This window comes from Mytilus californianus, unplaced genomic scaffold (assembly GCF_021869535.1).
Source record: "Mytilus californianus isolate M0D057914Y unplaced genomic scaffold, xbMytCali1.0.p SCAF_1, whole genome shotgun sequence".
NCBI lineage: Eukaryota > Metazoa > Mollusca > Bivalvia > Mytilida > Mytilidae > Mytilus > Mytilus californianus.
The window spans coordinates 8,029,007-8,045,545 of NW_026262581.1; the positions used below are offsets into that span (position 1 = coordinate 8,029,007).

A 16,539-nucleotide genomic window follows, 5' to 3' on the forward strand; every position below is an offset into this window, starting at 1 on the left:
TAAATCAGCAAAAATTTGCATGTAGAAAATATATACATTTTGCATCTGGGATGGTAGTTTTATACATTTCATGACACTAAAAATTGCTAGTAAGAACTTTTATTTATTCTGAACTTTCTTTATAAGGGGACAATAATCAGACCAACTCAATTTTTTTATAAAGATAATGAAATATTATGTAAATTTAAAAAAATGAGACTGCAACCCAAAATTGACAGCAAAACAAAAGTATATAAACTTTAACAATGAGTATATACTGTAGGCCACAATTTATCATGCAGTCAACCTTTTTACTTAATAAAAATGTGTGTCATATTTTTACACTATACAAATATAATTTCTGTGATTTGTGGGAATGGCAATACTTGAATAAGCATTTATGTCAACGTTTACTTTCCTCTCCTCTTCACAGCCCTTGTTTAGGGAATTATTGAGGACTGAACATTTTATCATGAACAAACTTAGGAAGCGTGGGCTATAAATTGAAGAATCAGCCACCCAATGACAAAAATAACCAAAAAATATCATGAAGGCAACATACATTTAAGTTCAGCAATAGACAGGTGTAAATATTGTTTTTCAAGTGTCTATTTAAAATGCAAAGGCTCATTGTTGCAAATATATAATTCATTTGTACTGCTATAAAACTTGAAAAAAGCTCAGCAAGGTTTTTTTTTAATGTTTGTTTCACCTGAACAAATGAATTCTGAATTTTTCAACACTGCGCCTATATTTATATTTTCATCGGTCTCATTATATGCAATATACCTTCGCAGTTAGTTATGAAATATTTACACACTGTTTAATAGTCTTCTTGAGCAGTATGCTTTTTTAGTTTTATTTTTGAGTTTCAAATATTCTAAAAACAAGTTATGTTTCTATTTGAAGCATCTGAAGCAAGTGATTTAGATTTTCACAGTATAATTAAGATGTTATATAATTAGATTAGTGTACCTTTTATTCCATTGTAAAAATACCAATTGAAGTCGATATCAAGATCAGGGTATAATCTTAGTTAAGTTTGAAAACTTGAAATGTCTAATCATGACACTTATCAAGTTCTTTAATAAGATATGGATAAGGTTAATACTGATGAATTTTATCTGTATGCATAGGTTGCCAGTGCTGATATCTTTTTCAGAATAACTTTAGAAAAAAATGTAGTAACTGTATGAAATTTCATCACTTTTTTAACTTTTCAATGTTTGTGAATTCTGAATTAGGTTTATTTGCACTGTAATATCAGCAGCTTCTATAATTACAAGATGTATATATGTTATCATGGTTACCAAAAGTATTGCATGATGACATTTTCAATATTTCATATTAGGTTTTTTGTTATTGACACTTTTGTTAATTTATTTTGGAATCATGTTATTTGTAGGGTACTCATTTTTGCTGATTTTATAGCTTAAGGTTAACCACAAAATTAAGACTTTTTAAAACAAAATGCAGAACTTGTCAAATTCACATTCAAATATCCAGGAAAGTACAATTTTTATCTCAATCCTCTGAAATTGGTACCCACATAAAATAAATGAATTCATAGTAAATTGCAGATAATTAGACTCACTGAAAATGTAGTGTCTGTTAAGTGTTAGATGTGCACACATTGTATACATTTGCTTGCCATTTCATTGTAGAAACACCTATCATAGCTTTCATTGGTTAAGCTAGCCTATGTATTACACGAATGATAAGTATGACCATGATCGGAGTGAATTTGTAGTGTTGTTGGTTTGCTTGGCATGTGTATAACTGCTTCTATTTCTTTACAGAGATCTTAGATTTAACAGTTTATCACAATTGAACAGAGGATCATTTATAGGATTACATAAAATAGATACTTTGTAAGTATAACTTTATATGATTAGAAAGAGAGACTGGATAAATTATTTGCAGTTATATAGCATCAATAAAAATGGGCATCTACAGGTTAATCTATCCCCTCAACAATACCCATAATGCCATCAGCATTTTAACCCCCTTTCCATCACCAAATATGAGTAACAAAATTAACATTAATTATAACACCTCACTCCAAAGGAGGGATGTATAGTGTTTTACACTGTTTCAGATTTATCCTTCTTCAACTTCCTGTCAACCTTATGCTTATACATTCTAAACATAGTGGCCATGTATTTAATTTTATATTCTAAACATAGTGGCCATGTATTTAATTTTATATTCTAAACATAGTGACCATGTATTTAATTTTATATTCTAAACATAGTGGCCATGTATTTAATTTTATATTCTAAACACAGTGGCCATGTATTTAATTTTATATTCTAAACATAGTGGCCATGTATTTAATTTTATATTCTAAACATAGTGGCCATGTATTTAATTTTATATTCTAAACATAGTGGCCATGTATTTACTTATACATTCTAAACATAGTGGCTATGTATTTAATTTTTGTCGCATTTTTCAATGGAATTACAAATCAGAGCATCCTAGAAATTGTTATCTGGCTTCATGTCTGCCTGTTTTACCATGTGAGGCAGTTTCAGATTCATCACTCATCAATTTCATGTTTATTAAATGCTTATTGTCCCCCTGCGCAATGCGTTCTTGGGGGACATAGAAATACCGGGCATCTGTCTGTCTGTCCGCCCTGTCTTGTTAACGCTCTCAGGTGAACAATTCTTGCCAGATTTTTATGAAACTTATATCATAGGTTTATATCTGCAATGTCTTGGTCGAGTTCGAAAATCAGTGCCGATCAATTATTTTTAAAAGAGTTGTGCCCCTTGGAAACATTAATGATATGGAAAATTGCATCGTTAGCACTCTCATTTGTACAATTCTTGCCAGATTTTCATGAATCTTATATCATAGGTTTATATTAGCAATGTCTTAGACGAGTTATAACTACAAGGCAAAAACAATTATGTGACCAGAAATGAAATTGAATGAAGGAATTTTGAAATTAAAGAAGATAGCTCTTACTTTGAGAAAGTAAAAAGATAACGTGGGGTCTGTGTACTTATTTTATTGCTATTTAGCAATTCAGATACATTTCACATTGCAATCTAAAATTAAAATTAATTGAGTTATCTCCTCTTATCAATCCATGTCTTGATAAGTATATAATAAATGATTATTTATAAAACAAATAATAGTTCTGTATTTGCAATAAACATTATAAATAGAAAGATAAAATAAGATAAGTTTCTGCATTTTAATAAAACCCCACAAATTTCTGATCTTATTTTCTCTATTCAAACTATCAAAAGTACAGAAATAATTTATCCTTTCAAGATACTTTAAAGGGGCATTAGCTACGAGATATGAAAAAATAGAAAATGATTCAGTTTGGTTCAATCATTAATAAAAGTGAAATAATGAAATAATAATTTGCTTTTAGCAGCCAATTTGGTTCAGTTTTGCCAGAATAAGCAAAGAAACATCGCTGATGAATTATTCACTTGCAAGTGAATAATTCGACCTCATTGAATCCATATTCATGTTACCTTCAATTTAACCCATTAGCTAGAAATTGGTTACGCATGTTTTAGTCGTACGTGTTCAGCCATCTAAAAAAGGAAAAGAATGTCAACATTGAAAGTGAAACAAAGGTAAACCATTTCGTTGACTGATTTGATCCACAAAAAATCATTCTTATACAGGTAAAAACGATAATTAACTCTTTTTTTTAGCCTTTTAAATGAAATCAAACATACATTGAAAAATCCAATTGCACGAAGTCGCTATCTATTTATGCTAGATAGCGACCTCGTAAAATTCTTTTTGAAAAACGATAATTAACTCATTTTTTTAGCCTTTAAAATGAAATCAAACATACATTGAAAAATCCAATTGCACGAGGTCACTATCTATTTATGTTTATGTTTATGTTTATCATTGGTTAGGTGACCGTTGGCAGTCTTCGGAGGTCATCAAGAAGGTTAATTAGATGGCATCTAGACTAAAATAGACATGAAATTCTGATAAATATTATCAAGTACATGTATTGTTAACTGTTTATTTCAGATTTTTTGTAATTATGATAAACATTTTAGTTGTTATAAATCAAATATGAGAATTTGAGTCAAATCGGTGAACATGATTTTGACCACTAATGCCCCTTTAACTTAATTTCACCAACCTTTATTATTTTGCAATGTTTTTTTCTTCAAAATTTTTGTGCCAGTTTTAAGGGCTTAGTGTACCTACTCCTTTAGATATAGTGTGAATACTATATAAATAAATATGAAGGAAGTCTGGATGAGAAATTCAAAATATTTTTTTTATACTAAATATGCTACCTCATCAAATGTTTCATTATTAGTATAGTTACATAACCTTTGCTGATCTATATACTGTTTGGCAGTTACATACAGTTTTATGTGTAACAATGAATCAGATAGTCTATATTCATTGTTAGACAATTAATACAATCACCAGACAAGCAGGTGCTTCCATCTGGCAGCCTCAAAGGTTTGTATGCTTCATGTATTAGAGAAAAATTATACATAAAATTGTGGAATATGAATTAATTACTGCTGTTTTAAAGATATACATGAATTTGAATGCTACCTACCTGCGGTGTAATCTTGTCATACATTGATTGCATCTTGTTTTTATAGGTCTCTTTTTGTAGTTTTATAATAATAAATATGTAGAGTTTATTTGTTTCAACCAGATATTTTCAACTGGTATCTTAAACTATCATAATGTAAAATTCAGGAAGTCTGCCTTGAGAAATATTCTGTCAGACTTAGGTAAATGATATGCATTTGCACATTAAGATCATGACCTGGTCAAAGTCAGGGATAAGAGTCCAAAAGCATTACATAACATACAATACAACACCAGTCCTTCAAAAGAATATGCTGTGCTTTAAAACTTGAACATTTTAATTACCTTCCATGAAAGTAGGATTGGCAATGTTAAGAGTGTTACTTTTGTTTGTCCGTCTTTCTACTGTAGTTCATATCTGGATTAATTTCTGTAAAACAAGTGTGATATTACTGATGTTTCACTAGTATGATCCTGGTATTCTAAGTACGCAGGTCCTATCATCCTACACTCTAAATAAAATCTAACAATAGAATTACATAGCAGGAATATGGATTTAGTAACAATTTATAGTACACTATAATTCATGTCATGTTCTCCTACTGATGCAATGATGATTCCGTAGAGTGTCTGAGTTAACAGCAGTATCTATTATACATTGTAGTACAACATAGGTTAATTCCAGTCTTTTTAACCTACATTTTATGGATGAGTGACTTATATGAGTTATGTGTTTAGTAATGCATAACAATTTTAACCAGAATTATCAAAAATATTTAGACAATAGAACAGATCACACCAACCACCAACAATGAACTCTTCTGAGATTAGATATATATTTACAAACAGCTAAGAACAACCCACAGTCCAGTTTATGGCTGGACTTGTACAGGCCCAAAATGTGATGATGTTTATGCCCCATCTACAAGCATTATGTTTTCCTGTCTGTGCATCCATTTTCCATCTGTCCATCCTGGTTTTGGTTAAAGTTTTGGTTTAAGATAGGCTAAAGTTTTGGTTTAAGATAGGATCAAGTTTTGGTTTAAGAAAGGTTAAAGTTTTGGTTTAAGATAGGTTAAAGTTTTGGTTTAAGATAGGTTAAAGTTTAAGATAGGTTAAAGTTTAAGATAGGTTAAAGTTTTGGTTTAAGAAAGGTTAAAGTTTTGGTTTAAGATAGTATACCCCATGAAGTTGTAGTCACATCAACTTGAAATTTAGTACACAAGGTCATTATGATGTGATCTTTTAAAAATATGTGCCTAATTATGGTTTTGACCAAAATTTCAAGGTTTACTGAACATGGTAATTTGAATGTGTGAGTGGGGCATGGTGTCCTATGGACACATATTCTTGTTTAAGGTTTATATCTCCAATTGTAAAATAACAAAAAGCTTTCTGAACTACAGTCCTCTTTAATAGAGCAAAATAAAAATTCAAATAAAACTTAAGTGACCAAATTAGTTTTTGTATGACTTACAATTTAAACTATTTCAGTTTTAGTTTTGTATAGTTCTCAGAAACCCAATGTGGCATATCATTGATATCATCATGCTTATAAAGTTTGAATTCAGATCAATTATTGTAGGACTACAAATTTAGATTTAGTATATTTGATATAACAACAGTCATCTTTTAATTAGAAAATACAACACATTTTCTTTACAATTAGGTCACAATGACCTACATTTTATGTGTAGTAACCTTTATTTTATAGGTATCTCTGGAAGACATTACAATTGCTATTACGAATAACCAATGTGACATTTTAGTGACTATAGTCACTATACCTTACACTTTAGTGACTTTGAGGTTAATTTCTTTGCAGTAATATTGTATTAAGGGTGGGTCATTCTATTCTAGGTTATTCACAAAATATTCAAAATACTATTAACCAAAATTGTTTTCTTTACCAATCATGGTTCACAGTCCATTTATTTTTTTTCATGGTTATTCAGGAGAACATACCATACATTTTTGTTTTCTTGTTTTAATCCATATTTCCACATAGGCAGAGAAGTTTTGTTAATATTTTATGAGAGAGCAGTTATTGAACATTTTTGAAATTTTTGTTCCGCAGTCTAGAAATGATTTCTTAGTCCAAAAGTAAACGTTTTAAACAGATAAATAAGTAAATGATTACATCATATTTTGAAAACCTAGGACAACAAATATTGAATAAGAAATCCAAGGTATGCCAAATATCTAAGAGCCTACTTATGAAAGTGTTATCAGTATGTTTGTCATATGTGGTAATAATTTTCATATGATTTGATAATGTGTTTACTATGAATGCATGGTTTACCTTTGAATTAAATTACATCTGTTCATAGTTTTGTTGTATGATCAAGACTGTTGACACATAGTTTTTGTCCCTAAAGACTTGTTATGCGTATGGGTGGGAATATTTGTGCAATTAATAATCTGCATGTTGTTAGTGGTAGGTCAGTGACATTAACTTGCGTAATAAACGTAATAACTTTTATCGCTGATGTTTAATTTTTTATGGGTTTTCCAGATTTTCTGAGAATATTTCCATTCTCATTAGAATCAGGAAAGTTTTGTGTCTTCTGTATGAAACATTGACACATAGGGATCACTATCTGTGCTTGACGTCATTATCATCGCATTTTACCTTATTTACAAGTTCTTTTTATGCCCCCGCCGTCACTGGAGGGGGCATTAAGTGTTACCCTTGTCCATCCATAGGTCCGTATGTACATACCAAAATTGGTTCCTGTTCTCTAACTTTAGTTTGCCTGAACCAAATGTTATGAAAATTATACACAATGCTTATTACCACAAAACACAGATCAAGTTCAAATTTGGATGGCGTCACTTTTACCGTTCTCCAGTTATGCTCCTTTATAATATTATATGCAAGTGGGGGCATCATCTGTGTCCCATGGACACATTCTCCATTTATTTCAATATGATATAGAGGTGGCAACAGTTCTCTTGATACACAACTCTCCTTACATAACTCTAGAAAACATACAAAACAGACTTCTTCTTCACATGTCCAGGACTTACTTCTTCTTCACATGTCCAGGACTTACTTCTTCTTCACATGTCCAGGACTTACTTCTTCTTCACATGTCCAGGACTTACTTCTTCTTCACATGTCCAGGACTTACTTCTTCTTCACATGTCCAGGACTTACTTCTTCTTCACATGTCCAGGACTTACTTCTTCTTCACATGTCCAGGACTTACTTCTTCTTCACATGTCCAGGACTTACTTCTTCTTCACATGTCCAGGACTTACTACTTCTTCACATATCCAGGACTTTCTATTTTAATTGTTGATTAAACAGTGAAGCTGAAGGGGACATACATGTTTAAGGATCATTATAATATAATCTGTGTTGGCGTCAGTGTCATGCTTTATGTTAATCAGCAACTCCTTGAAAATGACTTCACAGAATTCAACCAAACATGCTTTATTCTTGTACATAACATGAAGTTGTGCACCTGCTATATTAATATCGATTTTATGTGATCTTTGGGGTTTCCCATACCTGAACATGAATTTACATAAATATAATATGAAGCAGTTTCTGCCTTTATGACAGTTTATTTATCCTCATCTCTTTGAAAAGGGCTCAACAGAATTCAGACAAAAGTGAAGAGATTCTTTTACAGGTTGTAAACCTCTTAATTTGAATTTTTGTTCTGAGTAATTTTTGGAGTTTTCCCTAAGTAAATATGGTTTCACCATTTCTTTTTATATTATTTAGAGACAGCCGGCATCAAAAGTCTTCCTTGCACATGCACAATTTTTTAAACGACCACAAAAAAATTTGTGACTGTATAATGGTATTGTGATGTCGTCGTCCACGTCATCATCGTCGTTGTCCAAAGACATTTGATTTCTAGACAATAACTGAAGTACAAGTGAATGGATCTCTATGAGGTTCCATACCACAAAAAGAAGGTTGGGATTGATTTTGGGGGTTATTCTCTTAAGTGTTTAGGAATTTAGGGCCAAAAAGGAGCATTTTTCTTGTTTCAAGACAATAACTTGTGTATAAGTGTATGGATCTCTATGAAATTGTACCACAAGGTTCCATACCTCAAAAGGAAGGTTGGGATTGATTTTGGGGATTATGGCCAAAACTATTTAGGAATTATGGGCCAAAAAGGGGCAAAAAATCAAGGATTTTTTTGGTTTGTGGACAGTAACTTGAGTATAAGTCTATAAATCATCATGAAATTGTATCACAAGGTTCCATACCCATACCAAAAAAGGAAGTTTGGGATTGATTTTAGGGTTATGGCCCTAATACTGTTTAGGAATTAGGGGCCAAAAAATATACTTTTTATGCCCCTGCTGAAGCGGAGGGGGCATTAAGTTTTACCCTTGTCTGTCTGTATGTCCGTCCGTCCGTCCGTCCGTCTGTACCTCCCGAAATTGGTTTCCGTTCTCTAACTTAAGTTTGCCTCAACCAAATGTTATGAATCTTATACACAATGCATATTACCACAAAACACGGATCAATTTTTGAATTTTGATGGCATCACTTTTACCGTTCTAGAGTTATGCCCTTTTACAAATGGAAAAATGGCTGAATTTTTCAATTCTGTTCTCTATCTTAAGTTTGCCTCAACCAAATGTTATGAAACTTATACACAAATCTTATTACCACAAAACTCAGATCAAGTACGAATTTAGGTAGTGTCACTTTTACTGTTCTTGAGTTATGTACTTTTATAATTTTATATACAACCAGGGGCATCATCTGTTTCCCATGGACACATATCCTATTTATTTAATACATTGTACTTTGTATAAATTGCTTATTTCTTGACCAATTTCAATGGGGTTTAATTCAAAGTCTTGTATTCTTTGGGTTCTTTGATATGCTGATCTAATCGTGTATTTAGATTTTTAATTTTGGGCAATGTTTTGAAATTGTTCCACATTGAGGTCCAAAGGGTCCAAACTCATTGAACAAAAATTGAATTCATGGGGTTCTTTGAAATGCTGAATCTAGTTGAGTATTTATATTTTTGATTTTGGGCCTGGTTTTTTGAATTGGTCCACATTTAGGTCCAAAGGGTCCAATTTAAAACATATTTTGATTTTAACATAAATTGAATTTTTTGGGGTTCTTTGACATGCTAAATCTAAATATGTACATAGGTTTTTGATTTTGGGCCCAGTTTTCCAGTTGGTCCAAATTGGGGTCCAAAATTTGATTTCTACAAAAAATTGAATATATGAGGTTCTTTGATATGCTGAATCTAACTGTGTATTTAGATTTTGGATTTTGGGCCCCATTATCAAATTTGTCCATATTGAGGTCTAAAGGGTCCAAAATTAAACTTTGTTTGATTTCATCAAAAATTGAATTCTTGGGGTTCTTTGATATGCTTAATCTAACCATGTATTTTGGATATTGGACCATAATAGGTTAATGTCAAATTCATAATTTTTAAGTTCTTAAACCACATTTATTCTGTGTCAGAAACCTATGATGTGTCAAATATTTAATCACAATCCAAATTCAGAGCTTTATCAAGCTTGAATGTTGTGTCCATACTTGCCCCAACTGTTCAAGGTTCCACCTCTGTGGTTGTATCAAGCTGCACCCTGCTGCATTTTATTATAGCCCCGCTTTAAAAAAGGGGGTATACTGTTTTACCTCTGTCTGTCCTTCCGTCAGTCCATCTGTCAGTCCCATGAATATTTTCGTCTCATTTTTCTCAGGAACTACTTGACAAGGATTTCTGAAATTTGGTTTCAGGGTTTATATAAGTACGTTACACCGTGTGATGTGTTTTCAGATTCATCACTCAACAACTTCCTGTTTACCGAACATTTGTTTTATTTTACACATGATACAATAATGATAGCCAAGTTGAAAATTTTCGTCACATTTTTCCCAGGAACTACTCGACAAGGATTTCTGAAATTTGGTTTCAGGGTTTATATAAGTAAGCTATACTGTGTGATGCGTTTTCAGATTCATCACTCAACAACTTTCTGTTTACCGAAATATTTCAGTGGGGTATCATCAGTGAGCAGTAGCTCACAGTTTTACTTGTTTTATGTTAAATTGTCATATTGAAGTGTATTATTCAATGAATACCTGTGACACATGACATATAATCTTCCATGGAAAACTCATTTGTTTGGTTAATGTCAAGGTGTCCAGTTTGAAATTTATAAGAACATAGACAATTATTTATTCAAATAAGGTTTATTGAGAATTTTTTACAGTTCTTCGATAGGGATAAACAGGTGACTCAAGTAGCAAGCATTCTGCTTATTTGAAAATCTTGTTATTTTCATCAATCATGCAAATAAATCCCTTCATCATATAATTTCTTATGGGAAAGGTGAAGAATACCTTTATTTTTCATATCATATTTTTCATTTTTATTGCTTATTGTATTCTAACAAATTGGTTAGTAGCATTTATTTGCAAATATATAATAATCAAAGGGTAAGAAATAATATCTCTTCCGAGCAATGTTTGTACTATATTCTATTTATATTTCGTCAACACTTTATTTCAATAATGTAAACATTTCTCAAAATACCTCAGATATGTTTTTCTTACAACTTGGTTTTGCACATTGTATGTTTATAGGTAAATGAGAACCAGTTCTTCCAGACCATTTACTTTTGAATGTATTTAATATGATACATTGTTGGTGTTTAACACCACTTTCAGCACTCTTGGCTATACTGTGGCTGCCAGTTATTATTGGTGGAGGATGGCAGAGTTCCTGGGTAGAATCATGACCTTCGACAGGAAAACTGGCAATTCTCCATCAATTAAGATGTAAAATGAACACACCAGCCACAACCTCAGTGTTGATAGTGGGTCTGAGTCACTCTCATTGGGGTCTAAGCGTGACCCGGGATTGCCGATTTTTTGTAAATGGGAAATGAAGTCTAGCGGGACATGGGAAATTACAAAAAAATGAGAATTGCTTACGTACATAGTGTAAGCGGGATACAGGAATCTGACAAAACAGTAAGGGGGATCCGGGATCAGAACCCCCCAATGAGACCCCCTTGATAAGCTAGTGATTTCTGTAGATCAAGTTCTTAGACCACTCAGCCACTGAGGCCCTCAATTAAACATTTAGCTGCCAGTCAAGATTTTCTAGTTTCAACTTGTTTATAATAAGATTGAAATTTATTTTTTTTTAGTTTTGGTTTTTTATCTTGCAGCTTGATAAGTAATATTCCTTTGATTGTGTCAAAACATGCATAACATGAATGAGCAATCTTTTTTTCTTTCTTTTTTTTTGACATTACAGAGCTATCTTGCTTCGGAAGTAGCAATCCTCTGAAAGATATTTACTACAAAGATTGTTTACAAGATTGTCTATGATAATGTATGAATCAGATGTTTGGTGATTTATTTCCTACTAAAACATCACTGATGTAATAATGTGTTAATCACTGCATTTGAGATAGTACTGGGAGATAAATATTTTGATAGTTTGTTCACCCTTGGAGGATTATCTTTTAACTGTTTTACATTAATTATTCTACAATCATTTCTCATGTGTAAAACTGAGAAATGTATTTTTTATTTATATATTTATTTTATTACAATTTATGTGAAATTTATGTTCTACATATTTCATTCTATTATTATATTCTTAAATACCATAAGTAAAGAATTCACCCAACAATAGCTCACTTTAAAATCCTTAAATATGATGTAACATTTGTTTTATGCTTTAGCTGTTTATAATGCAGTAATATTTTATTGTGCATCACAAAATGCACTTGTTAATTGTAACAGTAATATTTTGGTGTGTTGCTTGATTGATTCAAGACTGGTAATATATACAGTGACAATACTTTTGATTTAACAAAAATCATATGACCACAAGACCAGGACCTTCTATTTTAGTTGTTTATTAACAGTGAAGCTGAAGGGACATATATAAGGATCACTTATCTGTCATCTTGGGTTGGTGTCAGTGTCAGGCTTTATGTTAATCAGCAACTCCTTGAAAATGGCTTTACAGAATTTAACCAATCTTGTACAGATTCTTCTACATTACCGATGTAAATTGTTGTGTCTTTTGTCTATTTCTTTTTTGTCATAGCGTTGTCAGTTTATTTTCAACTTATGAATATAAATGTCCCTTCAGTATCTTGTGCCTCTCTCTTACATGAAGTTGTGCACCTGCTATTTTAATTTTTTGTGTTTTATAGAGATTGCTTAATTATTTTTAAAATCAGAATTGGTTGGAACATCACTGAATCTTAAAAGAATTTATGATTAAAACACATCTCTGATTATACAAAAAGCAAGGAAAGTTTCTATAAGATAAATATTTCTTACTCTATATTTGTTACAAATAATTAATGCCTTTGACCAATGGTCAGTTTAACAGGTGAAGTATGCCTAGCAGGATGTGCTTGCTTACCTTCCTGTAGCACCAGGTATCATCACTCATTATTTTTAGTATGCCCCCGCCGTAGCGGAGGGGGCATTAAGTTTTACCCTTGTCCGTCTGTACGTATGTCTGTCCGTACGTCCCAAAGTTGGTTTCAGTTCTCTAACTGAAGTTTGCTTCAACCAAATCTTATGACACTTATACACAATGCTTATTACCACAAAACACAGATCAAGTTTGAATTTTGGTGGTGTCACTGTAACCGTTCTAGAGTTAGGCCCCTTTAAAAATGGAAAAATTGCTGAATTTTTCGTTTCCGTTCTCTTACTTTAGTTTGCCTCAACCAAATGTTATGAAACTTATATACAATGCTTATTACCACAAAACACAGATCAAGTTTGAATTTTGGTGGTGTCACTTTAACCGTTCTAGAGTTATGTCCCTTTACAAATGGAAAAATTGCTTAATTTTTCATTTCCGTTCTCTAACTTTAGTTTGCCTCAACCAAATGTTATGAAACTTATACACAATGCTTATTACCACAAAACACAGATCAAGATGGAATTTTGGTGGTATCACTTTTACTGTTCTAGAGTTATGCCCCTTTTACAAATGGAAAAATTGCTGAATTTTGTTCTCTAACTTAAGTTTGCCTCAACTAAATGTTATGAAACTTATACACAATACTTATTACCACAAAACTCAGATCAAGTACAAATTTGGGTAGCGTCACTTTTAACATTCTTCAGTTTTGTCCCTTTATAACTTTATATGATATGCAAGCAGGGGCATCATCTGTGTCCCATGGACACTGATTCCCCATTTATTTATCAAAGTTCAAGTTGTTCAAGCACTAGTTTCAAGTGATGTTTCTTTCTTTATAACTTTTTTATGGGTAATATTTGTTTTAGATGCTAATGAGACAGCAATATCAAAACAAAATAAAACCTATAAAAAGACATCTATGGGTCAACATAAGGTCTTAAAACATATTTTAAAAACACACTACTAGTAATTCAAATAAGACATGCTGTAAATAGATGTGACCAAGACTACCAAAGCCCTGGCTAATGGATTTGACCAAGTCTACCAAAGCCCTGGCTAATAGATTTGACCAAGACTACGGTACCAAATATATTTGACCAAACTGCCAAAGCCCTGCCAAATAGATTTGACCAAGACTACCAAAGCCAAGCCATCAACAACAAATTTTTTACATTTCACATTTGCATTGTTTTTAATTTGTCATGTCGTTTCCTTTTATAGCTTGCTATGGGGTATGGGTTTTGCTCATTGTCGAAGGTTGTAAGGTGATCATTAATTGCTAACTTCTTCTATGTCATTTGGTTTCTGTTGGAGAGTTGTCTCATTGGCAATCATACAACATCTTCTTATTTTTACACTAAGATATGGATGTAGATATCCACTGACAAGATTTTTAATTTAGGACAAATTAACCACAATAGAAAGTTGCAAGTTTAAACTTTTTTTGAATTTTCAGTGTTAAATCAAGTTTATGTTGGACTTTTAAGCAAACATTTCTTTGAATTGAAGGCAGCATATTTGCCTGTGGTTTAATAAGGCGTAGATTAATAAAGTAATAAAAATTTGGAATACCCATTGCAATGTGTATGACACATTATTCTGGAATAACTTGCATCAGATTAGCTCAATACCAAAATCATTGAAAGCCAATCACTTTTAACCTTTAAAAGCATCAAAACAAAATAAGACTAAAATCATCGTATGACCAATATTGCTTGAGGCAGTTGCAACCCACCAATTGAAATTAGTTATTGAAGAAGAAAATAATTTAAAAACTTACAATAGACATTCAAAATGTATTATTTAAATTGTGGCCATACAAGAGCACAATGGAACCTATGATATTAGTGACAAAATTATGAAATATTAAGTGGCAATATTAGTTTGCAGGTTCATAGTCGCCAACTTTAAGTTTAAATCCCCATATTCAACTGAACAAAGTGGTGTCCAAATCTTTTGATTGCCTTGAAGGATATAACGATAATTGGTTTTATTGTTGTAATATCTCTTGAATAAGGTTGGAATATTTTTTCACTAAGTCAAGGTCACATATAGTTTTATTTGATCATGAAAAGACTCAGAACTTTTAAATGGCATGGAGAATATAAATGTTACGCATGTACTTGATATAACTGTTGTACACCTTTACAGAGTATGTCACAAAGGATATTAATGGTGCTTGATATTATTGAGGCAACCACAAGATAACATGTTGCAAATTAAGGTTGGAATGTCAGACTACAAGGTCAAGGGCAATAATTTGTATATAAAGATGAATTTAAGGAGTAGGGAGTATAATTTTGTAAATTTTGCTTACAGTCCCTTTGATTTTTTAAAACTAAAATATCCACTTTATTGGGATATGGAGGTACCTCCATGCTTTTGAAGATCTGTATATCTAAGAAAGAAAAAGCTTTGAAAAGAGAGGCGGAAGAAACCCAAGGGATATTCAAACTCGTAAGTCGATGACAAACTGACAAGCAATGGCAATAAAACAAAAAGACGAACAACAATATACAAGACACAACATAAAAAAACTAAAGACTGAGCATCACAAACACCACCAAAAACCAGGGGTGATCCAAGGTGCTCCAGAACGGTAAGCAGATCCTGCTCCACATGTAGCACCTGTCATGTTGCACAATTAAGAACAAACCGTATGATGCCACATTTATGGAAAAGAGGAGGGAATTGTGATTACAATAATTAGAACATATCTGTCGTCATATTCCGTAATTTTCAACCAACTCGTGATGGTGTCTGTATAATTTTCAAAGGGATGACTTCAACTTCACCACTTGCAACTGTTGATTGAATAGCTTCCTTGTAAAATAATTTGGAACTTGTATTTAAAAGTATCAAATCAAACATTGTTTATATAACTTCTTATTTAAAACTGGCAAATGTGTTATTAGTACAAGTTGAATATATTTAAGGTGTTGTCAGAATATACTGCTGAAATTGCAATACATGAAACAGGAAATTAATTTGGATGTTCAGGAAGCACCTTAGAAGAAAGAGGCATATTCTCTTACAATGAATCTTCCTACTCATCAAGATTTAATGTTAGATTAATATCAACAAATGTATTGGCTTTAAGTAGAAAACAATTTACAGTAATTGAAATAATGAGGGCATCTGGTCATGTTACTTTGTGATAAATAGGTAGTTCTTATCATATCTTACAGAAGATATAGTCTTAATGCCACCAAACACTGTCTGATAGTGCCACATTACACTTCAACACATGTTAGATAGAACATTTTTTCTCTCAAAACTTAAAGTTCTATTGAAAACTAAAAACATTGAAAAGTATAAAACGCCAGTTTAATAGATCTTCAAATAAAAGGGTGTTTACTGTTAAAACAATTGTATCATTAACAACATGTCAAGAATGTAATAGATTTCCCAACAAATACAACAGATTAAATATACTTAATTTGAATGCTGTTATGACTGTTTAGGACTAATTAATGCACGTGAAGCTCAAAAGACCACCCAAAAACTTCTTAACAATAGGCAAATATGAAATGTTTCAATCATCAAATCATCAGATACTTATTGTTTATGATTTCATGAGTTCCTTATTGCATGC

General features: G+C 31.9%; 1 protein-coding gene across 2 annotated transcripts in view; it reads left to right on the forward strand.

Moving 5' to 3' along the window:
• The window catches only part of LOC127698638 (peroxidasin-like), a 50,853-nt gene that overhangs the window by 8,911 nt on the left and 25,403 nt on the right, over positions 1-16,539 (forward strand). The window contains exon 2 of one of the 2 annotated variants that reach the window (XM_052202199.1): positions 1,779-1,850. The exons of the other annotated variant lie outside the window; for it this stretch is intronic. Within the exon in view, the coding sequence (XP_052058159.1) occupies positions 1,779-1,850 (72 nt within the window). The remainder of the gene's footprint in view (positions 1-1,778; positions 1,851-16,539) is intronic. 2 annotated transcript variants of the gene reach the window in all.